The 25,156-nt window shown below is 37.1% G+C and overlaps 2 protein-coding genes and 1 long non-coding RNA gene across 3 annotated transcripts in view; 2 read left to right on the forward strand and 1 right to left on the reverse strand.

Moving 5' to 3' along the window:
- Positions 1-25,156, forward strand: part of LOC126371775 (uncharacterized) — a 267,333-nt gene that overhangs the window by 206,607 nt on the left and 35,570 nt on the right. The gene's annotated exons all lie outside the window — the stretch shown is intronic.
- Positions 1,402-15,391, forward strand: LOC126371693 (NFX1-type zinc finger-containing protein 1-like). Its single transcript, XM_050016995.1, has 14 exons — positions 1,402-2,213; positions 2,412-2,640; positions 2,713-2,758; positions 3,225-3,459; positions 4,401-4,565; positions 5,193-6,065; positions 6,798-6,956; positions 7,545-7,692; positions 8,220-8,303; positions 8,633-8,907; positions 9,724-9,870; positions 10,362-10,536; positions 11,844-11,986; positions 15,115-15,391. Exons 1-14 carry the CDS (start codon positions 1,491-1,493, stop codon positions 15,193-15,195), a joined length of 3,483 nt encoding a protein of 1,160 aa, XP_049872952.1. The 5' UTR covers positions 1,402-1,490; the 3' UTR covers positions 15,196-15,391.
- On the reverse strand, positions 15,188-24,252 carry LOC126371758 (probable serine hydrolase). The gene is made up of 2 exons (XM_050017114.1): positions 23,939-24,252; positions 15,188-18,761 (listed from the first exon to the last, which is right to left on the reverse strand). The coding sequence occupies exons 1-2, from the start codon at positions 23,973-23,975 to the stop codon at positions 17,854-17,856; spliced, it is 945 nt and encodes a 314-aa protein (XP_049873071.1). The 5' UTR covers positions 23,976-24,252; the 3' UTR covers positions 15,188-17,853.

Below are 25,156 nucleotides of genomic sequence, written 5' to 3' on the forward strand. Positions count from 1 at the left end.
ACCAGTAGCCACAAGAATTCCGATATCATTGTTTTGCCTCTATTTCGGGAAAACGGAAGAGATAACGCATACTTGTCAACTATATAGTTAGTGACACCGTAACGAAAACTCTGGAGGATGACTCGGCTCATAATTATCATATATTTTTTTTTTTTGCTATTTGCATGTTATAATTTAAGTAAGTAACTAAAAATGTAGACCAAATGTTAAATGGTGACCAACTGAAAACTGTAATACCATTTTTATTCCGTATAAATGATTATGAATTAAGTATATTTAGTTTAATTTAGTAAGTATATTTGATTTGTATAAGTGGAATTTCCCGTCGGAAAATTCATAAAAGATTATTATCAGTTCTATACTTTTCGAATGGAAGTTCCACTTGATATAAACTCAGAATCATGGTCTGAATCATCCGAAAATTTTCGTTACAGTGTCACTAACACCCTGTATGTATATTTAAAGTACCTATCGAACTGTTTTGGGGTATTATCTGTGTTTGATGGGTGTATTTGTGTCGGTTTCAATGAGTTTGGGATGAATAGAAAAGTTTATAATAGTCCGATCTAAAGGTTTGCGAGCTGTTCGCCAACTTGAATTTGCCTGCTAGCATAGAATAAGGAACAATACTGCGTACCTATAGAACGCCAACTCTCCGCTCCCCACCAGCGGCTGAGCTAGGTTTACCTCACCCCCTCTCGGTCTTACTTTAGTCTACTGCTTCAATCGTATGGCGTCACACATCCCACTCTCAGAGGCGCGTGTAAAATAGCATCAATGTGTCGTATCTGTGTAAAACGAGGTCTTTTGTACGGTGTTCGGAGTGTGGTTATACTTAGCTTAACTTACCTAGCAATCCTTTACCTGACCTTTTGCGGTAGATACCTACAACAATTTTACAGTGAAACATTACCAAAGTTAGGACAGGGTTATTACTTGTAGAAATTGGAGTTTGAACTACTTGAGGGTTTTATGTGACTAGGAAGCCATGACGCGGGTGGCGCAACTAAAATGAGGTGGTTATATCCTCTTTGGGCGCAACCACCTGCCTAGTTACCTCATGGTAATCAGTCACGGCCGCAGCCTACCAATACCACCGCACCGACGTGACTCATTTAGCATTAGCACTAAGTAAGGAGTCACGTCACTTATCGTGGTTAACATACGCATGTATTAGAACGGGAACTGCTTCAACTCCAAAAAATAATAACGTACTTAGAATCAAATATCTAACGTCAATAAATAAATATTTTTCTTATTTTATGGCTAAACAATTATACATTTTTTTAACCGACATCAAAAACGAAGGTTATTTAATGTGCGTAACGAAACGTCCGAGCACAAAAATGAAAACAACAAAACGCAAACATGACGTGAACTGTCACATGTCACATCAGCTGATGAACTGACAGATCAAAACAATAATTAATTATTACTATTTTGTGATTTAAAATACAAAAACTGAAATATTATTGGTTGTAGCGGCATCTATGATAAAAGTTATATTTTTATACAAAATTTCAATTATGGGCGATGCAAGTAAACCTTCTCTTCGCATCGATTGGTTCGACGGTACACTCATTGAAGAATCGAGAGCAAATACAGCATCTGGTGGTTCAGGATTTGATGATGAGGAACAGCCAGAGCCCCAGCTGCCTCCCAAACCGCAATATAGTGAGAAAAAGCCTATAGGATTCAAGAGGCTTCTCGATCTTTCCTTACTACAACCTCCCATTCTAACTTTAGAAATAGCTCATCGCCCCGGATTTTGGAATCTCCTAGATAGTCAATTGAAAGGCGATTTTATAGTTTTAATAGTAAAGATACTTGCAAACATCTACAAGTCTCTGGAGCCTGGAGAGAAGTCAAAAATTGTGACCATGTTGAAGTCAAGATTTGAGACTTCAAACTTTTTAGAAGTTTTGAAGGAATACCTCATAGGGCTGCCTAGCGTAAGGGTAGTTGAAAAACGAATCAATTCTCATTTATGGGATGATGCTCAAGCATTTTATTCCAACATATTGGATCTATGTGAAGGAATCTTGAACTTTGGTGGGAATAGTATTGAATATTTACAAAATATTTACGATTTGTTGGAAATAACAGAAACTAGTGCTCTTGGTGTGAGGGAAGAACATACGGAGACATTTGACGAAAGTTTATTTGTGCAAATAGTTGAATTGAAGTCTAAAATTATGAAATTAATTCAACAGGTGAATATATTTCATTATTAATTTACATTAATTTATTTGTGCAACTTATAAAGCATATGTACAAAAGAATTGTTATAAAGTACTGCTGCTTTAACGTGTATCTATGAAAATTAAATTGATTAGGTAATTATAAGTACTACCTATTTATAAATGACACTAATTTCAAAGTCAAGTAAAACTTTTAATTCCAATTTTCAGAACCCATTGGATACTCTACCACCTGAAAACCCTAAAATTGACAATAAAGACATCAACAATTTCAAGAACCTTACAATATTTCCTACTAAGGAGGACTTGCTACAGAAAAACAAAATTAAAATCCAACCGAATATAATAAATGGTGCATATCCTACCGTTGAGCACTATTTAGACATACAATTTAAATTACTAAGAGAAGATTGTTTCGGACCACTGAGAGAAGGAATATGTTGGTAAAATATTATTGGAATATTAATTTATTGTTACTTGTTAGCAATTTTAATATTATTTTTAATTTTAGGTAAATATTTGGAGAATCCTACTAAGAGGAGACATGAGAATATCAGGTATATAACTAAACATTAAAATATAATATGTTTTTTAAATAAAAAAGTCCCAAAAATGGTACATGCCTACTTACCTACAACTAAACTAATTAAATTCGCCCCTCACTCACACACTCTTTTAATAATAGTTCTTGTGATTATTTTGACAAGACACAATTTTTAGTCTACACTCTTACATGTTGATATAACTACCATCTTTGTCAACTTTTGTCTACAATTAGTTATTAACAATATATTTAAAATATTCCGAATTAACATTATTACTTATTTATTACAATAATATTATTACTTAATATATCCGGGACTATGCCCTTATTCCAACAAAAAAAAAAACAAAGAAAAAACGAAAAATATTCAAATGATTTTTTTGTTTTTACAGCACATACCCGTGCTTATTGAAAGTCACAAAGAGAAAATTTTTACCGAAAAAATAACCGAAAAATATTTAAACCACAATTTCTTTCAGAGTGCACCCTAAGGTCCGTATTATCCGCACCTACATAACGAACAACAAAGTAGGTCATCTAGTAGACATTGCATGGAACCAACGGTCAACCACTGGAATAGTAGACAGCAAGAAGTATGCATACAACAAGCAACTCATGTTTGGATCCCTACTGCTCTTTACTCCTGATAACTTTGAAACAATCTTATGTGGTACGGTGTTGGATTCTAACTTGGAGTTGCTCGGTGAAGGATATGTAAGTGATTTTGGTCCTTTAATAAAATGTCTGACACTTTTCTGACCATAATAAGAGAAGCAATATAGGTAGCAACATAATTCTATACCGTATCTGATCCAAATATTTACAATTATTTTTATATATGCCTCTGCCATTATTTTTGACACATTTTTGACACATTGTATTTTTGATTGATTATGTACCCGAGCAATGAGAAAATAAGTAATTATCACGTTAATATACAACGCCATTTTTATTGTTTTTGGGAAATGTAACGTAGCCGGGAAAGTCCCTCATTCTGTGCAGAATCTGCGACAGCGCACCGACTTCTTTCGTGACACGAACTATATTTTAAACCTAGTTTATCTTTTAGTCTTTATTTTGTACATAAGTTTTGTATGAATTCAACATATTGGTATTCGCGGGCCGTTTTCCGCAACTCGACGTCTGAGCGCCTATTTTGCGTGATACCTGAAACGGCTGATACCTGAATGGATTACTCCAGTCAGCCTAATCCCCAAGGAAGTCTAACAGTCCAATTCAACATAGAAATATATCATTATTATTTAAACCAAAGAAGCCGTGCTAGCCCAGTTGGTAGACCGCTTGTCTCTCCCTTTGACGTCGCAGGTTCAAATCCAGCACAGGCCTAAAGCAGTGATTGTCGAATTCATTTTCGATTTCATGTTTTGACCATAAATGATTATCACGTGCTCAGCGGTGAAGGAAAAGATCGTGAGGAAACCCACATTCCCGAGAAATGCATTTTCGTAGGTATGTGACCTAACCTGTATTACGCTGGTTTTCCCTTCGCGGGTTGGAAGGTCAGACAGGCAGTCGCTTTTGTAAAAACCGGACCTGTCAAATCTTCAGGTTAGGTAAGCGGACCCCATGAAAACGGGATAATGCTAACAACAAACCAAAACCTTCATTTTCTAAGCTCTATTCACATGTTTCAGGTAGCAGTATCATTTCAAAACCCAGTATCCAAGACGATATTCTCTCAACCTTACTTGATGGTGGAGAGTGAGGTATTCTTTGAGCCTTACCATAGAGTTCTCAAAGTCATGCAGAATGCAAGGATAGACGACCTTCCGATGCGAAGGTACATCGTGGATGTTCAGGTGATTGATTTTATCTTCTTCTATCCTGTGGGTTTTTAAGGTGGATTACCAACCTTATCAACCCTGGTGCCAGGGTTATTATTGCGCCGCGAAATGCCCCTGACATGACTCATGTAACCACTACGTAGTATTATTGTTACTTATTAATTTTATGTTGACTAGTTAGTAGAGATTGTTCGTAAATAAATGAAATATAATCACTGATGACTCTGACTACCAAGTAGTATGAAGGCAATACTTTATTATCGTCACTATTACCTAGATAATTATTACTATTATATTATTATTACATATTAAATCCCGATTGGTATTTAGCATGCTGTTTAAGTAGACTGATAGGAGTACACTATACCTTATTTAACAAAGCATGATTAGCATGAAGCAGGACAGAGATAGAGATGTAGTATAGAGTTGTCGAGTGCGAATGAGATGAGAAATATGTCACTCCAATTATGCTACGTTAATACGTAGCATACATATCACTCACACCTACACATACACGTAGACATATCTCTACTTATTAAAATACGACCACAGTACGATAGAGTACGACCTACAGTTTATTCATAATATGAATATATCATGAACACCAAAACTCTTATGTTCTGTTTGTAAACTTCTTTACAGAAAGAATCTCGAGCGCCAGCTTATTTATCACAGGAAACTTTATACACAATAAAAGAAGGAAACAAAAACAAAGAAGTATCTTTCCCAGTACTAACTAGGGAAGAATGGCCAGACACTACAACATTTGGTCTAGATAACTCCCAAATGGATGCATTTTCATTCGCTTTAACTAGAGAATTCGCCGTCATACAAGGTCCACCTGGCACCGGTAAAACGTTCATAGGTGTCAAAATCGCATCAACATTACTCAAGAATTTGTCTTTAGAAGGCACGCCGATGCTCATAATCTGCTACACAAATCACGCCCTTGATCAATTTTTAGAAGGCATTTTGCCAGTTACTCAGAACATAGTAAGACTAGGCAGTCAAAGTAAGAGCAAAATCCTTCAGCCATACAACTTGAATAACATGAGAATGAAAATGAAATCTAAATATGCTCATCTCTATGGAACTAAGAGATCAGAATTAGAAAAGATTTACAAACAAATGACGGACATACAGACAGAAATTGAAAAATGTGAAAAGGAAATAATCACTTACAAAACTTTAAAGCCATATATGAAGACTAAAGTTGAATTAAAGAGCGGCAAAGAAGATCCTATATTACCTTGGCTCTTTGACCATCTAGAAGATATAAAAGAAGATAAAGAAGAAGAATTAGAAGACTGGGAAAAAGCATTAGAAGATATGGAAGTAAGTGAGAAAATTGAAACTTGTTTCTCAGAACAGTGGGCAGTTAAAGAAATAGACTCAATGCTAAACAGTATTAGATATGTGAAGGATATTACCGATGATCATTGCGAGGGCCAGAAGATGACTGATAAGTTTCAAACAGAGATAAACAAAGTTAGCAGAAGACTGAACTGTTTCAAGGTAAGAATTGCATAAGTCTAATCTAGCCTACAAGATTCCGCTCCTGCGGATAGGCTTACCCTTCTTCCCTCCATTTTTCGCTATCCTATGCGTACTCCGGCCAGTCCCTCCGGCAAGCGTCCAAGGGCACAGGTGTATTACTTAATTAGTATGTATTTTGAGTTTGATGTCACAGACAAAAAAAACATTTGTTTCCATAATATGCAAAAGTCCTACACGAACCGGGGATTGTCTTTGGGTGCACTCCCATAGTGTATACAGGGATAATCGCCGGTTGGTGTCTGCGCATTTAGATTAAATTGTCTTAATGGGCCTCTACGTGTTGGCTTCGGTCGCACACACGCCTTCCAAAAGTTCAGGAATCCCTATGGCTTTGCCTATGCAAATGTCATACAATAATAGTGAAAACATTTATTTCGGACAAACCACTACTCACGTATACATTTACTTACACAATTTAGCAACATTAATTACTTAACCTATGAATAAAATAAAAAACACAAAATATAAATGTACATGGGTGCCGCAATCCATCTAAAGAAGGCCAGGTTTCAGTGATTATTTGCCCAGATGTTGCAATCAGTGTTGCCCACTGATTTATCATGTTTTCTTACGATTATATCAAGTGATTTTAAGAGTGAGTTTCTGTGTAAAAGTTTTATTATTCGTCGCCATACAAAGATATTCCTTTTCCTAAGAATTAGTAACTTGACCCCCTAAACTTGATTTCAGAAAAAGTTTGCACTAGAAAAGTCTGTCAATAAGGATGATTTCACAATGGAGGAGAACATAGACCTCTACAGTTTGACCCCGGACGAGAGATGGGCGGTATATTTCGCTGCAGTTAGAACTATTACGAACGAACTCATGGTGAAAATGAATGACTTGTTGGTAAGTATTGGAATACTTTCCTAGGTCAAAGATAAATTATGAAATAGGGTAGTTTCCAACTAGTCAAATCAGTTACTTTTTACTAAACGTCAAAACACGAAAATGCTATGGAATATGTAGGAAAAAGCAACCTGTGACGTCATAGAAAAACGTGACAAAATGTCGCACTTATTGTTACATTTTTCTTTCAAATTCATAAATAAGTTAAAAAGTCATGTGTCTGCTACGTTAAAAATACTCGATAAATCGCCTGTCAGACAATGAATAGGTATTTCGGTCTTTATTTAGGATATTTTGTTTACCTGTATTGGGCTGGCATCCCTTAGCTGGTTGGAACGTCAGACAGGCAGTCGCCTCTATTAACCGGACCTGTCAAATCTTCAGGCTAGGTAAGCGGATCCTGTGAGAAACGGGATAACGCCAGGGAGATGATAATTCTGGATATGTTGTTACATTCATCATATTTGAGTTTCTGTAACCCATACTCTGAGAATTCTGTCATTTCCAAACCATTGTGTGCTTGGGTGTACCGATAGATGAAACGGTTTGGTGCTGCAAGTTGTGAAGTCGTTTACTGGTACCTTCCAGGAGCAACATAACACATGCAGTCGCGAGTTAGAAGAAGTGGCTACCCTCACTGATGGAGAAGTTATGAGGTCAGCGCGTGTGGTCGGAGTCACCACCACCACTGCTGCGAGGAGACATGACCTCATGAAACGCCTGCTGTCACCTATAGGTAGAGTATACTAGTTCCTAACTAGTCAAATTCAATTACTTTTTTACTAAACGTTAAAACACGAAATTACCATGAAAGTATGAAAAAGTACGCTGTGACGTCATAGAAAAACGTGATCAAATGTCAGACTTATGTTTTTTTTTTATTAAAATTTATAAATATGTCATAGCGTGCGTGAGAGCGAAAGAGATAACACTTAGTCACTGTCTTTTTCCTTCGCGGTGTTTACTCAATTCCTACACATCTCCGATCCTCTCCGCTTTGGTGGAATCCTACTTTAAGTGACCGACATAGCCCGCAGAATGTTCCATTGTCGGTTTTAATAAAATCACCGTCATTCTCTGTGCATAGTGTAGTCATCTCTGTGCATAGTACAGTCATCTCTGTGCTAGTATAGTCATCTCTGTGCATAAGTAGTACAGTCATCTCCGTGCTAATATAATCATCTCTGCATAGTATAGTCATATCTGTGCATAGTATAGTCATTTCTGTGCAGTCTTCATCATCGCTTTTCTGTTATTTTACAGTGATCGTAGAGGAAGCGGCGGAAGTGTTAGAGGCTCATATAGTGGCGTCCTTGACACACAAGTGCCAGCACCTAATACTTATTGGTAAGTTAACAAAAAAAGTTTTAGCACTCTTAGCTAGGCATAAGTATGTAATATAACATTGTATACTTGTCATCACAGAAAAATCGAAACACTTCAGAATTTTCATTCAACGAATTTCGAACATTAGTTTTAAGAATTAAAAACCTTATAATAATACCTGCTCTCGAAATGACATTTATTTTTTATTGCTAATACTCTCCTTACTCTTATACTCGTTTTTTTTATAATCCTTACGAAATCTATGGGTATTTAGTTCATCTTGCGACCGATGTACCTCTGGTTATCCCAAGTCGTGAGCTTAATGTGACAAATCTTACATTTTCTACCAGGCGACCATAAGCAACTGCGACCCACAGCAGCGCATTATAAGCTAGCTAAACACTACAACTTCGAAATATCCCTCTTCGAGCGTATGATCCGCAACGGCGTACACGCAAGAACATTGTCCATACAACGGCGAATGAGGCCCAGCTTCGTAGAGTTGCTGGTACCCGCCATATATGAGAGATTGGATAGCCATCCCAGGGTGTATGAGTACCCTAATGTCAGGGGTATGAGAGACAACTTGTATTTCTACAGTCATGACGTGTTTGAGGATTCTGAGGTTAGTGTACCTGTAGTTTTTAAGTACCTCCTTAAGCGTTTTCTCGGTGGTCGGGAAGAGCGCGACAAACTCACTCCGGCGGCTGTAGATAGGCTTCAAAATTTAGATTTAGAATTGTACCTAATACATAATAGTATACGTAGGTATTTCTGTTCAAAGCTGTTCAAGAGGGAAATGCTGCCAGTCTTTTGGGCACTGCCTTGGTGCGATGCTTTGGTGATATTTTTATGTTGTTTTTAATAAATTTGTGTTTAATAAATATTGTAATGTGATCTGGCATACGTAATATACGCAGGTTGTAAATAAACCGTACGATAATAATAATAATAGCATACTGTCTGTTTGCTCAGATTCGTCCGCGAAGGTTTAGCTTGAAAATTGATTTTGGGTTGAACTACATCTGGCTGCACCGCATCGTAATTTTCTACGCTTCTATTATTTTCTGTCATTCAGAACCGTTATTTCCTAGAGCGAGATAATGCGACCGCACGCCGCGGAATCGACGAGGCGGTCTTGAGCCGCCAAAGGTCACTGACATGGCTCATGACATGGACTACATAATTAAATAAAGAATAGCCGGAACAGACTGCTTAACGTGTCTTCCGAATCGAGTCAACCGCCTGCAATGTCGTAAGCAAACTGGGGATCACAACGTGGTTTTTGTGATATTTTCCCACGCGAAATCGAACCCAGGACCACCAGATCGAGCCCCTCTCAAATGCCAAATGGCTTCACTTACCGACCTAATGGATCTTGAAGATACCCATTCAAGAAACTCTAATTACTTTCCATAAACAATACTGTATCTGCTTCCAGGGCTTAGAAGACAGTTGGAGCCACAAGAACACTCTAGAAGCCAAGTGGTGCGTGGCGTTGGCCAACTACCTGCGCCAAATGAAGTATGCTGCTCATGAGATCACTATCCTCGCGACTTATAACGGACAAGCGACGCTCATTAGAGAGGTTAGATACAGTGATGTGCTGTTCCCGGGAATACCTATTTCGACTTTGGGAATGTTCCCGGCAGGAAAGAGGCGCGAAAGTTATGTAAAACGAACTTTATTTATTACCTCGCCTTCAGACAGCTAGAATCAGATAATTTATAAATTTTAATCAAGAAAAGCGTAATAATAAGTCCGACATATTATCACGTTCTTCTGTGACGTCACAGTGTGCGTTTTCATACAAAATCCATAGTAATTTCGTGTTTTGACGTTTAGTAAAAAGTAACTGATTTGACTAGTTGGAAACTATTTTTTTTCTTCTGGCTTCCGCGGCTAGCGATGCGCCAATGACAAGTTGGAAACTAGCCTATTGATTCCAATATGTAACCAGCCAGATCGTTAATTTCGATAGAGGTTGTCAACCAATGAGGTTGACACCGCACCGTTACGCCACACACAAAAGGTTTGCTTTTGCTTTTTAAATCAAGTTCATAACTGTTATCATTCCAGTTCAGCAAAAAACACAACTTACTCCGCGACGTGAAAGTCACAGTAGTAGACAACTACCAAGGAGAGGAGAACAGGATAGTCTTATTGTCGCTAGTCAGGAGTAACAGAGACGGCAATATTGGCTTCCTTTCTGCTGCTAACAGGATTTGTGTGGCCTTGTCCAGGGCTAAAGAAGGTAATTTGCTTTGAGATTTTTATTTGAAATGTCTACAAGTTAACATCGACTGTTGATGATCTGGGGTATTAGCAATGTCAACAAACGTCAAATAGCAATATTGCTTTATAGATGAATTGTTTATAAGTGGCCGTTTTAACCCCTGTGAGCTTATAAGCAGGGATAGAGCTTAGTAATGGAAACGTAAATTAGTCAAAAATAAATTATGAAATTCGGATCACTAAATAAAGACAGATATAAACGGTGTCAAAAAACGTTTTATTTTTTTTTGTTTTTAACTTATTATGAATTTTAATAAGAAGAAAAATGTATATTTTTTTAATTTAAAACCATTGTACGAAGTAGTAGTCGGTGTCGGTACTGTTGTCTTAAACGTTGTACCGGGTGAGAGCCTTCAGCGCTCCCCATTTGTCCGGCCAAGCCATCATTTTTGGTGGCATTTTGCCATCTGCGGCAAATCTACAATAAGTCACGTCAAAAAATAAAAAAGGTGTCGGTACGGCCAGGCAGAAGCTAAAATCCGTTCCATTTAGACTCCGCTCCTATCCGATATTTTATGTCAGTTTCGGTTTTGGATACTTTATTTCGAATATTCGATAACAGGGTAGTTTCCAACTAGTCAAATCAGTTACTTTTTACTAAACGTCTAAACACGAAATTACTATGAAAGAAAAAGCAACCTGTGACGTCATAGAAAAACGTGATAAAATGCGCACTGATTATTACATTTTTCATTATTAAAATTCATCATCAGCCGTACGACGGGAATATAGAATTGGTATGACTTGTTGAATATAATGAATATATAAGGAGCGGGAAAATAAAAATGCGTCGTTGGTTGTTACTCCATTGTGTCTCTAGTTGAATAGAAAAAGAAATCATTTTTGTCACATTTAGACCTGTCTTTATGTAGTAATCAGAATTCCATAATTTATCTTTTACTTAGGAAACTACCCAATTGTTGCATCCTGCTCACCATACAAGCCGTAACATAATTATGTCCCTTTCTTCCCTAATACTCATCACGCTAGCAGAATGATGACTCGCGTGGCCAAATGTCGCATCGAGAAGATTCAATCAATCTATCAATAATACTTTATTGCACAACGACATATACAAAGGACATGAACATACGAATAAAAACATAAGCACAATAGGCGGCCTTATTGCTAAACAGCAATTTTTCAGGCAACCTTAGGGTGAAAGTAGTTTGTTTATGCATTGGAAGAAGAAAAGTCATCTATTCACATACCGATATATCTGTGTGACAAGTCCTTGCTGTGTGTTACTTCTGCTTACTATTTCAGGATTCTACATGTTCGGTAACATGAACGTTCTGAAGTCAGCGAGTCCAATATGGCGGCTCATCAACGACAAACTGGTGTCTATGAACGCGATAGGCAAGACCATCGCTTTGCAGTGTGACTCTCACAGAGACAATGTTTTTCAAGTTAGTATCCTTAAGGCCGCCGTGGTCTATAGTGGTTGCATCGTTTGGACTCATGATCTGGACCGGGTTGATTGTCGAAATCACTATTTAAGACTGGGGGGCTAAAAAGGCCACAACGAAGCGATTCATCTAAAAAAGCAATATTGCTATTTGACATTTGTTTGCATTGCGCACTTATTTACCTATGCGCAAATGTCAAATGCAATATTGCTTTCTTTGATGAATTGCTTCTAGGTGGCCATTTTAACCGCCCTGTTCTTTGTTTGGTAAGAACATTGCAGGCTTGAATCACCTGATTGTCCGAAAAAGTAAGATGGTTCACACTAAACACCTCCACCAACCCGCAGTGGAGCAATATGGTAGTGTATGGTCCACGCCCCCTCCGGTTGATTGAGGCCTGTGACCAGCAGTGGAATGTATATAGGCTGTTTATGTTATGTTTATCTTAACACTTCAGCTGCTAGACCCATGTGACAAATATGCGCATATGGAACCTCGAGGCGTGCTCTACGCACACGCGTAGCTATCACGAAAATTGTATCTACCAACGAATGGTGTGCGTTACCCCAACAAGAAAGTATCTCCTAGAGTTATATGAGTAGAACGTATAGTTGGTGCCTTATCTGCTGTAAATGTGCCCCCACATAAAAAATGTGTGCCCCCTGTCGTTTCGAAAAAAAATCGAAAAAACGATTCTTGCTGGGGTAACGTTTTTCTAGCAGGAAAATTCTAAACGAATGATCGGAGAGAGAAAAACTGTGCATGGCCAGATAGCTTATATGTGTGCCAAAATGTGCCCCCAAAAATAAAATCTGTGCCCCTTCAGATTTTCGAGATATTGCATTTCCTGCTGGAGTAACGTTTTGATGAATAGTATATCTCTAAAACCATTGCATGTGCCCCTGTAGAATAAACATACGCGAGTAGCTCTTAATGTGTGCCCCTTTGTGCCCCAATTAGATTTTAGAAAATATTTATAGTTTTCAAGTTATCGCGGTTTTATGAAAACCCGAAAAAACATCGCAGCGCCTAAATGAGACAAGGCATAACTTCGCTGAAAACTGTATTCGGTCTTTCTTGACGCTAATAATAACCATACAAAGTTTCAAAAATGTTCATGCATGCGTTTTTGAATAATCTTGCTAAAAGTAAAAACGATGGTGTCATAACTTTGACGGCAAAATACAAGGAACTGGCACAATCCCAGATGTGTAGGTGTAAACCAAAATCTTGTGCCTTTAGTCAAAAATATATGGTGAAAATATTGAGCTTCAAATGTTACGCATTAAGTAAATATAAACAAAAAACCAAAATATGTAAACAACGGCTGGTTATCCGACCAAATCTGAATGACTACTAAAAAGCGACGGATTCATACATATCGATGACCTTCTTTACTTTACTCACTAACCGGTTCACACGTGTTGTGCCTGAGTACACTGAAGTAGAAAAGTAATAACTAATAAAATAAAGTTGTTATTGGATTATATTTTAATAGCTGTTTCTATGACCTTACACATGATTAAGTACATTTATAAGAGCCATTTTCAAATAAAATGTACATGTGACTAACATGCTCAAAATCGTGACCAAACTGTTTTGTGACATACCTGTATTTTTATACAAATGTAAGTCACATTTATTGTAAAGCAGAGTTAAAACTATGTTTCATTTATATAGTCACAAGGTGCATTTAATATATTTTTTAATTAGCCCTCAAAACTTTTGAACGCGACTGTAAGGACAACAGCTTAGGTATAATACGTCCAATAAAGAAGGTCCTCGTTAAGTATGAATCCGTCGCTTTTTAGTAGTCATTCAGATTTGGTCGGATAACCAGCCGTTGTTTACATATTTTGGTTTTTTGTTTAAATTTACTTAATGCGTAACATTTGAAGCTCAATATTTTCACCATATATTTTTGACTAAAGGCACAAGATTTTGGTTTACACCTACACATCTGGGATTGTGCCAGTTCCTTGTATTTTGCCGTCAAAGTTATGACACCATCGTTTTTACTTTTAGCAAGATTATTCAAAAACGCATGCATGAACATTTTTGAAACTTTGTATGGTTATTATTAGCGTCAAGAAAGACCGAATACAGTTTTCAGCGAAGTTATGCCTTGTCTCATTTAGGCGCTGCGATGTTTTTTCGGGTTTTCATAAAACCGCGATAACTTGAAAACTATAAATATTTTCTAAAATCTAATTGGGGCACAAAGGGGCACACATTAAGAGCTACTCGCGTATGTTTATTCTACAGGGGCACATGCAATGGTTTTAGAGATATACTATTCATCAAAACGTTACTCCAGCAGGAAATGCAATATCTCGAAAATCTGAAGGGGCACAGATTTTATTTTTGGGGGCACATTTTGGCACACATATAAGCTATCTGGCCATGCACAGTTTTTCTCTCTCCGATCATTCGTTTAGAATTTTCCTGCTAGAAAAACGTTACCCCAGCAAGAATCGTTTTTTCGATTTTTTTTCGAAACGACAGGGGGCACACATTTTTTATGTGGGGGCACATTTACAGCAGATAAGGCACCAACTATACGTTCTACTCATATAACTCTAGGAGATACTTTCTTGTTGGGGTAACGCACACCAACGAATGTGCTACCGACACGCCAGCTGTGTCTCGCTGTCCACACGAATGTGCGCACCGGTAACGCGTAGTGTGTTCATACAAACGCATCGACGGACCGGCCGACGCGCCACGCCGGTCCATACAATCTCGATACAATAGGTACTGCGCGGCCGTCTCGCTTACGGTGTGTTCACACTGCACTTATCTAACGCCTTTTTATTGAAATTGTATATTATATTTCTACATATTATATACCTAACTTTTAAATTACCTTGTGTTTATATGTGTCTTGTTCTGATAATTGTTTGGCTGGCTTGTTTGACTGGCTTCGGCACACCGAAAGCAGTAGCAGCAAAGGCGTTAGGGCCTTTCCAATCTCTTTCTTCTATTCTGTGGACGTGACACTATGTATGTATGTTATAGTATATTGTGTTTAGGAATTTTTGTAACTCTGACCACGCCTAAGAGATTACGGGCGTGAAGTTGAATCCGCCTGCAAGTAACTTACCTAATCATTTTGTATTTCTTTGCAGGTAAGCAATTTAGAAGACCTTGAAAACGGCATAATAGGATTTTGTATGAGAATTTGTGAAAAAAGCAAACAAATTGAATGATATCTGTTTTTATTTATTGTTGCAAGTTAGGTACATTTTTTACTGTTTCTTGCATTAAAGTTATTTTCAAAAATAAATTGTGCTCGTTACACTGGTTTTTATTTTTTAACTAGACATATTAAGCTTAGTTACCTATGTCAGGGTTGAAGAAGTCACTGTAGCTGAAACCACCTGGAGCTCATTATCATTCATTCAATGATTGGCTCAAGTTGCCAAAAAAAAAACAGTTTATTCATTTTCCGAATTAATCAATCTGATTGTCCGAAATTCTTAAAAATAAATAACAATTCTCATGTAACATATTTCACAAACATTAAAACAATAATTCAAGTTAGGTATACCATTAAATTATAAAATTGTGCCGAATCTGGCAGACACAAACTTAAATATAGTTTGACAATTCTAAAACTAGCTTTATCTCTGTCTTACATTCGTCGTAAGTGAAGGACAGCACTATGTTACTGTCAGACTAAAATAAAATTAAATTTCGTTTCCCAAAATTCGTTGCCAGATTCGCGCAACCACCAACCTAATTTTAACTTCATTTGACAGGACTAAAACTAGCTCTTATCTCTTTCCTGCACTTATTGTAAGATGAGGGGGATGGTTCAGACCATGATTCTGAGTTGATATCAAGTGGAATTTTCAGTCTGAATATTCCTGAAAATTTTTGTGTTTTTTTTTAATTATTTTCAATTCCATACTTTTGCGACGGAAAATTCCACTTGATATCATCTCAGAATCATGGCCTCAATCACCCCTCAAAGTTTTCGTTACGATGTCACTAACACCCTGTATTTGGAGCTGCCAAAATAAAGTTTCGTTCGCCTATAACAGGCTAGTCACTGCGTTAATAATAACTTTATGTAAGGGCACGAACATCGTATGTATACTTCAGTACAGACTTACCATGTTACAATAACTTATTTTGAACTGAGGGCTAAAAATGCCACATCAAATCAATTCATCTAAAAAAGCAGTAAGATTGCAATATTTTAATAGCAATATTTTTTATTGTTAACATTTGCGCATATAAAAGTACGCAACGCAAACAAATGTCAAATAGCAATATTGCTTTTATAGATTAGGTAATTGTTTCAATATGGCCTTTTTAACCCACCTGTATGTCTCAGTAAATGTCAAATATGTAAATGCGACAGGGTTTCTAGTTGGGTACGTACCTCCGGGGGACTGGATATGTAGGTACGTGCGTTAATTAATTAACATTCAAACAAAGGTCAAAAAACGCGGGCAACTCCCTAAGGAATCCACTATAAAGTCAAAAAACTGTGAATGTACGGTTATTTAACAGATATTTGTACGTAACACACAATAACATTTATATTTTACGGCGAATCTATAAAATAAAGTCTGTAATAAAAATACATTTTACGATAAAATTGAACATAAAAGTTCTAGCTGTGCAAATAAAAAATAAATTATGCATTAACACTTAAGTTACGCCTAGGGCCTTATCTTAATAACAAAAATATTAAATTAATTATTTTACTACTGTGATCGTTGCACCTTTGGTGACCTTTTGATATTTATTAATTAACACTTTATATCCTTAACAAATCATATTTTATATTTACAATAAAAAAAAACATACTGGATATATTAACAAACTTTTTTTAAAAACAAAAACGTCAAATACTCAATTTTTATAATCAATTAACAAAGGGCGAAATCTGGCTCCGGTGTACCTACACTTTTGCACAGGTATAGGCAATAATATAAATAATATCGATTCTGGTTTTTTTTTTGTAATTAATTTTCATTATTTCCTTCGAACCACAATCTCGGCTGAGCACAAGCTGATATGATGTCGATAGGAATTAGGAACGCGTTTGCCTAGCAAGTGCCTAAACCATTAGCTTCCTCGAATTAATAGGCATCCAGAAGTCAAATAAAGTACAAAGCGTGCCTAAGCATCTACATAAACATAAGTATCTACATTCGTTGTTTTGAACGTACACGTCATGTTTTAATACCCCTGCCATTGTTTAAAAGCAATTATGACTGCAATTGCATCTACAATATTTATCTAACTAAATCTGTTCTTTCATTCATCTGCCTGCAAGTGTTCTGTTGCTCAATCGTCATTGGTAAGTGAATAAATAATGGTGCTAATTCCTGTAAATACCATCTAATTTTATTTTAAGTTATATCTGTCATTTTCTTATCCGCCGAAAAGGAAAGGGACGGGTAATCGACAAGCATACAATTTATGGAACACACGTCAATTTTAAGCACAAATCTAAACCAACCGTCTAAAAATTTTACATCAGTCAATAACCCGACACATTCATTTACTCATTCTTCCTAAAATTAAGAGCTGTGAATCATCCGTCCCTTTCCTTTTCGACGTATATGAAAATGACGGATATAACTTAAAATAAAATTAGGCGGTGTCTCCAGGAATCGGGGCCAATTTCTTTTTAATCGACTTATCTACACCTCACTAAATAACGATCAGCTTAAGCTATAAAACACTATCAAACCGCTGAAGCGTTGCATGACTTCTGCCGCAAATGGAATTCAATTATTTAGATTGTTTTCAATCTTAACTACCTATTACTGAGTACACACAGTACGTCATCACATTCTTTATCACAAACCGGAGCTAATACTCCTTTCGGTTCACTTACTACTAACTTAGTATTCTTCTAGGAATTCCTCTATAAGTTCAGCTATATTCTCTGGCGACTCTAATTGCACGTGGTGCGTGCCCTCTACTTCTACGTATTTCACGTCAGCCGTCTCCTTCAGCTTTTCAACAACATCCAAATAGTAATCGAGCCTCTCCCACTTCATCCCTGGAATCGCTCGAAGATTCAACACTTTGCACTTGACTTGCTTAGCGTACTCTAAGGCAGTTTCAATAGACATCATAGCCAAACCAGCCACTTTGAGCCTCGGGTCTCTTTTGAAGTAGTACCCATTTTTGTTAACATGTGCAGGCGCTGGGGACATGCCTCTCTTCATCAGAATCTTGCAGTTATCCCTCGAAATCGAGCCTTTATACGCGTCACACACTATGTCGATCATTTCCTCGTATTCATAGCACGGTATTTTGTCCTCTGGCAAGTGTTCGTACTCTAGGAACTTGTCCATCGCCCAGCCGGTCTGCTTGACCATATTGCTTGGCGCTCTGACTGCTGGACTGGCGATATCGACGCAGATGATCCTGTCGACTTCATCGGGATACGATGCAGCGTACATGAAGCTGACGGCTCCACCAAGAGAGTGTCCCATGAGAGTGATTTTGCTCCATTTGAAGTGTTTGACGATGCGCCTCACTAAGGTTATTGAATCCCAGAATATGTAGTATTGCATGCCGGTGGGGTAGTGTGAGGACAGGCCGTGCCCGGGGAGGTCGATGGCGAGGAGGGCGGTGTTGACGGGGAGGCGGGGGACGAGGTTGTCCCAGGTGCCGGCGTTGTCCTGCCAGCCGTGGATAGCAATGATGGGCTGCTTGTTTCGAGGCCCCCACCACCGAGCCGCCACGTGGCCCCATGGCACTGGGATCTCGATCTCATCTACCTTCACCCCCATTGGAAGATCTGGAAGTATGGAAAAGTAACGATATTATAATCATATAAGTACACCTTTATAATGGCTGAAATAAGAAGAAATAATGCGAGAATTTCCATTGATAAATTATTAATTACGTAATGTTTTATGTCATTTTTAAGTAAGTACCCATTAACGTCCCCACTGCTGGGGCACGGGCCTTCCCTATGGATGGATAGGGAGATCGGGCATTAAACCACCACGCGGGCCCAGTGCGGATTGATGGTTATTAACGACTGCTAATGCAGCCGGGACCAACGGCTTAACGTGCCTTCCGAAGCACGGAGAAGTTCGAGATGTTATTTTTTTTTGTGGTCACTCATCCTATGACTGGCCTTTGCGAAAGTTGCTTAACTGGAACAATCGCAGACCGAGCGCGTTTACCGCTGCGCCACCGAGCTCCTCCAAGTATTTGGTACATTGGGTAGTAAAAAATGAAATTTTATTCTCTTTCTCGGAAATTTAAGACAATATCCGTCTGGTCACCTAAACCATTTCCCATTAACCATAAATTGGCTAATGATTATTTAAGGAAAATAAATTCAAGAGGTTACTCCTGACGTATGTAAAGTTTATTGTTATACACAGGTGGTGTAGGTGTATCTATTGTGCCTGCCTGCCCCTTACTGTACCTTTTATCTTTACTTATGACATAGGATAGGTAATTATAGGCTGATTATTTAGATAATCCTTCGATTTATCGATAAATTATAATACCTAAAACATACGCAATGAGATCATTATTACACAACTTGTGCAAAATATATTTTTAAAGCATGACGTTAATATTCGCAAAAAAGAATCAGCTAACCATGGTAAAATCAACGTTCAAACAGTGCAAAGAGCAAGCCGTCCAAAGGTCAAAGGGTAAACCGGCCATTATAGGCACTTCGTAAATTCAAAGTGAAGGCCAAACTAAACTGCGCGGGTCTGCGTATTTCCCAACAACCGACTCTACGGTCTACTCTAAACCGAAACAGAAGACAACAGGGAAGCCACTACTATATTTTTCCTTAAAAAAGTAGCATATACTACACCGACAAGAGCGTAGCTCTTAAATTAATGATGTTACTCTAAGGGTGGTATTAATAAACGAATCTCAGCTGAGACTGCCCTTAAGATCATGCTCAAGTCTCTGTTTTATATGAGAACTGTCACATTGACATGATTATGAAAGCCTCGAAGAGTGTCTCGAAGCTGAAAATAGTTTATTAATACCACTCTAAACCGGCGTGCGTGTATGAAACGATTGATGAACGTGGAGGAAGTAAGAGAAATGTAACAGGATCGAAGCCAATGGAATTCCATAGTCTCTGCTTACCCGGTGAGAAATAGGCGTGAGTTTATGTATGTATGTATTTCCCAACGCTATATTTAGGTTAAATTCGGTAGGTTATTTTAAGTAGATACAATTCGACAAATTTAGGTTGTAAGTCGACTTGAAAGCAACGAGTTTGTTTTTAGATACCTACCTATCATATCATTGTCCACCATAAATATAATCATATCTTGCGCCACGATCTATGTAAAGCCTCATCTTTTTTATAAGTAGTTAGGAAAGCGAGCCACGCGGACCTAAGTGCAGATTGATAAGTATGAAACTGCACAGAAAATCCCGGAAAATATTCTTGCTTACTTGGTTTCATATTCCTTTGCAAGCGTAGCACCGCATAACTAAATCCGGGTGGTTCTTCGCATATCGGAAGTCAATATCATTGCCGCAAAAATATTCTAGAATCTTTCGTCTTTTATTTTTTGTTTTGCAAATATCTAGTTAGAACTATTATAACGTAACTTAAGTTCTGGATATTTGCAAAAGGTTTCTAGGCTACTTTTCAATCAGAACTAAACAAACGTAAGTTAACTAGATATCTACAAAAAGACATTAGGTTCTAGGATATTATTGCGCTCGCGGTATTGATATTGACCACCAGCGTTCCAAGATCAACCCTTCTCTACATTTTTTTAAAGAAAGATAATATTATAATAAGAGTTTGACCACGATCCAGCTTCGTCTTGAGCAGCGATGTGGTCTAAGGTGAAGCACGCAAACTCAAATAGTGCCTATTCACTCTTGCTTGAAAATCCCAAAACTTTTTCTTATTAGCGAGGGCGGATCCAGGGGGACCTCGTGGAGGTCATGAACCCCCCCCCCCCCCCCCCCCCATCAGCAATTTTATATAATTCTCTACGGAGATAGGCTGTCTGCGACCTGGTGACCCTCCCTGACAAAAGCTGGATCCGCTCTTGGTTATTAGATATCGCTATTGTGGCGTCCCTATGTTTCTTTCGTTCCATGCGGTTAACCCTCAGGGTTAAGTAACTACCTAAAAGCCCTGAGTCACTACTTAGGTTATATCTGAGTGTCACGGGCACGTCATATTATCAGTTAATGCATCGGTCAATGTATAGTATACAAACACGTGCTATATGGTAGGTATCACGTGTTCTTACATGCTTCACACGCTAATATTGCCAAGTTCCCGCTTTTTGGACACTTCATGATACTCGACATAACTTGTCATTCGAGTTATATTAAATATTAAAAATAATATAATATATCTTTATTTGTACCATAAGTATGTAGTTACAGGCTGTAACATAATTATTATGAGTCAGCTGTTATCCATAAAAAATTTAAACTGAGCTAAGGATAAGCTACCATCCAAAAGATGCATACAAAAAGCCAAAAGTGAGGGTGCTGACAATGAATATTGTTATATTCAGACAATATTTAAAATTTGAATAAAATAAGAATTTACACATAAGCTCGCGACTATATTCTAGTCGTTGGGGTATTTGGAATAGTCAGAGGTAGGTATATCCAAAGTCAAAAGTCACCAAATAACACACACCAAACCCGCCGCGCCGACGTAAACCCGCCGCGCCGGCCTGACTTTACGTCGGCGCGGCGGGCTCGTTGGCGGTTTCACATAGCAAGTAGGTACGGAAGAGAATGGTATTTGTATGGAGCTGCATATATGGCTCTAGAAACATGTGACGTCATGAGTTCCTAATGTCATTTCCTTTTAATTCCCTGTTTTTGGGTGGCTGTAAATATTTATCCGACTGCGGCGAAGCAGAAAGGTGGGTTAATTATTGGACCGTGGTCGTACGTACGTGCAGAATTCTAATTCGTACAAAAGTGAGTCTAATCAAAGTACGACCGGCCAACTGTCATAAAGTCATAAAATTGTGCCTATCTTCCCTATCTTATCTTACTGTACCTTTCCGGGTTAGTTACGAATAACTTTATGAGTGTCGCTCGAATCGTACGACCAAAATATAAAGCGGAAAACGCTTCAGACAACAAATTATTTACCTATTATTATAAATTATAAATAAATTACGTACATGCCTTAGACTCAAATGGGATTGGGCCGGACATGTTTGTCGCATGCACCATGAGCGGTGGGCACGGATCGTCACGCATTGAGTGCCTCATGACGGGCACAGGTGTCATGGTAGACCTCGAAAGAAATGGCGTGACGACTTGGACGCTTGCCGGAGTACGCACAGGACAGCGAAAAATGGAAAGAGGAAGGGAGGCCTTGGCCCAGCAGTGGGATCCTGTAGGCTATATTAGATTAGACCTTCATGCATAGTTGGTTACCTACTACTTTTATACCTACCTATTTAGTATGACATTTAAAATTATATTTTAATTTTGAATTAGATACCGTTGAGTCTTACAACAATAGCTGACTCAAGGTTTAAATATATATAAGCTATTGTTAATTATGTGATATTATGCATACAAATTGTACAATTTAGATCAAAACGATAATAATAACTATTTTATTCAAATACATAATAATAAATAAATAAATAAATTGCAAGTCCAAAAAAATACAAAAATATATTTATTCAGTAGGTAACATATTATACTTTGAATCATCATTTTTTACTTAACAAATGTCTCATCTGCCTAAAACTACTGCAGCTTCTGACAACCTGTATAGCCAGGGAAAAAAAGTTGAAAGCCCTAGATGATCTTTAAAATAACCATTAAATATTTTTGCCGAATATGATGTTGTTTTTCAAATAAATAACTGAAATCTTCACATTTTATTCTGTGATGGAGCTGATATGAACCTGTTAATATATTTACATGTTCAAGGCTAAATATTTATAATTTTTAAATACAATAAAGAAATGGAAATTACTAGTATATAAGCTGAGCTGACATGTTTGTTGGAATTGGAATTAACAGCTTATTGTCCAATTCTCTACTATATGGCCAAACCGAAAGGTTACCTTTTGCATTGTCTGTACTGACCCGAATGCAATAAGTACTTAATTTCCAATCAGTAATACAAACGTCACAAAGTACCTAGTATCCAATTAGAAATTTAGATTTATTTAAGTATATGATTTCGTCGGCACCAATTTGGGTTAACGTTAAATGATCTTTGTATTGTAAATTGTTGATGCTTTACTGTCTACTTGCTATGCTTGCTATGATAATGATTTTACACCAATAATATTATTTGTATGTGGAACATAATATGCAGTTGCAATCCATAGGTATTTGACATTTTTATACATATTATGGAATTATAATAATTTGTTAAAAATATTGAAAGTTACCAATTAAAGTCAGTTTTTGGGACACCCTACAACAGTTCAGTTCAGTTTTTGTTTTTGTGTGTCAGTTTGTGTGTGTATCTATATTTTATATAATATAAATTATATATAATTACTTTGGCAAATTTACTAAATTTTATATGATTTGTGAATAATTCAAATAGCTGTATTCCGAAATTAAGGATATAAATATTCAAAAGGTCATTATTGTAGTCTGAAATTCATTAAATTATAAATGCAAATAAGTTTTGCAAATGTTAATCTATTTTTACTTTGAAAGTATACCACATTCATATTAACTTCTTAACAAAAATCTAAAATCAACTTACATAACTATAGTTAAATATAATTTTCTAATAAATGGACATTCATTTACTTTAGTAATTTTATTTTTGTAATATGTGAACTCACAAATTACTTATAGGACCTATTTGACTTTCACAAACTAATAATATCAGACTAGAAAAAGGCGGAACTTAGTGTGATTACGCAAACATGTAGATACGTACAGTGATATGAAAGCGAATGATAATAAGAATTAGTTACAGAAACAATCCAATTCAAAAAAATAAGTACAAACCTTCTACTACTTGATGTCCATTTATTTGTGAAGCCATTCCTCTAAAAACACAATACCGTCCTTCAGAACACTAATAAACTATATTCATTGACATATAACGGCGAAACACTTAAAAAATCAATAAAAAGTTGAATAATCTATTTAAATTAACAGTCGGTAAAGGTGACCGCAAAACGCGTTATAAGGAAGATTATAGTAGAACGATCCACTCGCAACGCGTCTTGACTTGATAATGAACCAAGTATTCATGCCATTATGCGATAGCATGAGTAATTTCCGAGATACTATCGATTAAATTGACCGCAGTGTGTTTATGACGAAAATATACTTCGTCTACGTCATAGTCAGCTGTCACCTGTCAAACGTCATTTTTTTTTTTTTTGTTTTGTTTTTCCCCGAAGGGTAAGGCAAAGGGAACTATGCCCATACAGCCATGTCTTACGTATTTTTTTTCATGATGATTAATGAAATGATGAAAGGTGATGATGATGAAACCTAAGACCCCACCCTCGAAGTAGACTCCTACTCCGAACCCCAAATGAATTAACTCAAAAGTCCGCATAAACTTTTGAGTTATTCCTGCCACAAAGCGAAAATAGGCAGATACACTTTGTTTATTGAATACTCCAATATAATATAATAACAGTCGCGAATGTCTTCCGACTAACTTAATGCGATCATTAACCACAAAACACCACTTCGTATTAATTATTTAGATTACTCAATGAAGAAAGCAACTGTCCCGTTCCCGTTTCCCGCAAAAAGCCTGTCAAACGTCAAATTGTGACAAGGTTCTTTACCAAATTCTTTACAGATGGAAAGACCAAGATTGAACACCACGGACACTACGGAACGGACACGATAAAAACCATCCAACATGGATACCAGCCCCAACGCTTTCGACTAAGCTCATAAAAACAGTGAAGTGATAATTATAAATTTCACAAATCAGCAAATCACACAATCAAAAGTATTGTACGTAGGCACACACCAAGTTTTAATCTTAGTGCACGATAACATTATTATGATCGAAGGGTGCACATTTTCATGAATAAAACATAATATCAAACCAAGCGTTTTGTATAGGTTTTGTAGAATAAATACTCAAATAAATAACGGCAAGACTCGTCTTTGTCCTTGGAGATAGTATAAGCATAAATTCCATGGTCAGTGAATGTATCCAATGCAAAAAAAAAAAGAAACCGTGATATTGCCAAT

This window comes from Pectinophora gossypiella, chromosome 13 (assembly GCF_024362695.1).
Source record: "Pectinophora gossypiella chromosome 13, ilPecGoss1.1, whole genome shotgun sequence".
NCBI lineage: Eukaryota > Metazoa > Arthropoda > Insecta > Lepidoptera > Gelechiidae > Pectinophora > Pectinophora gossypiella.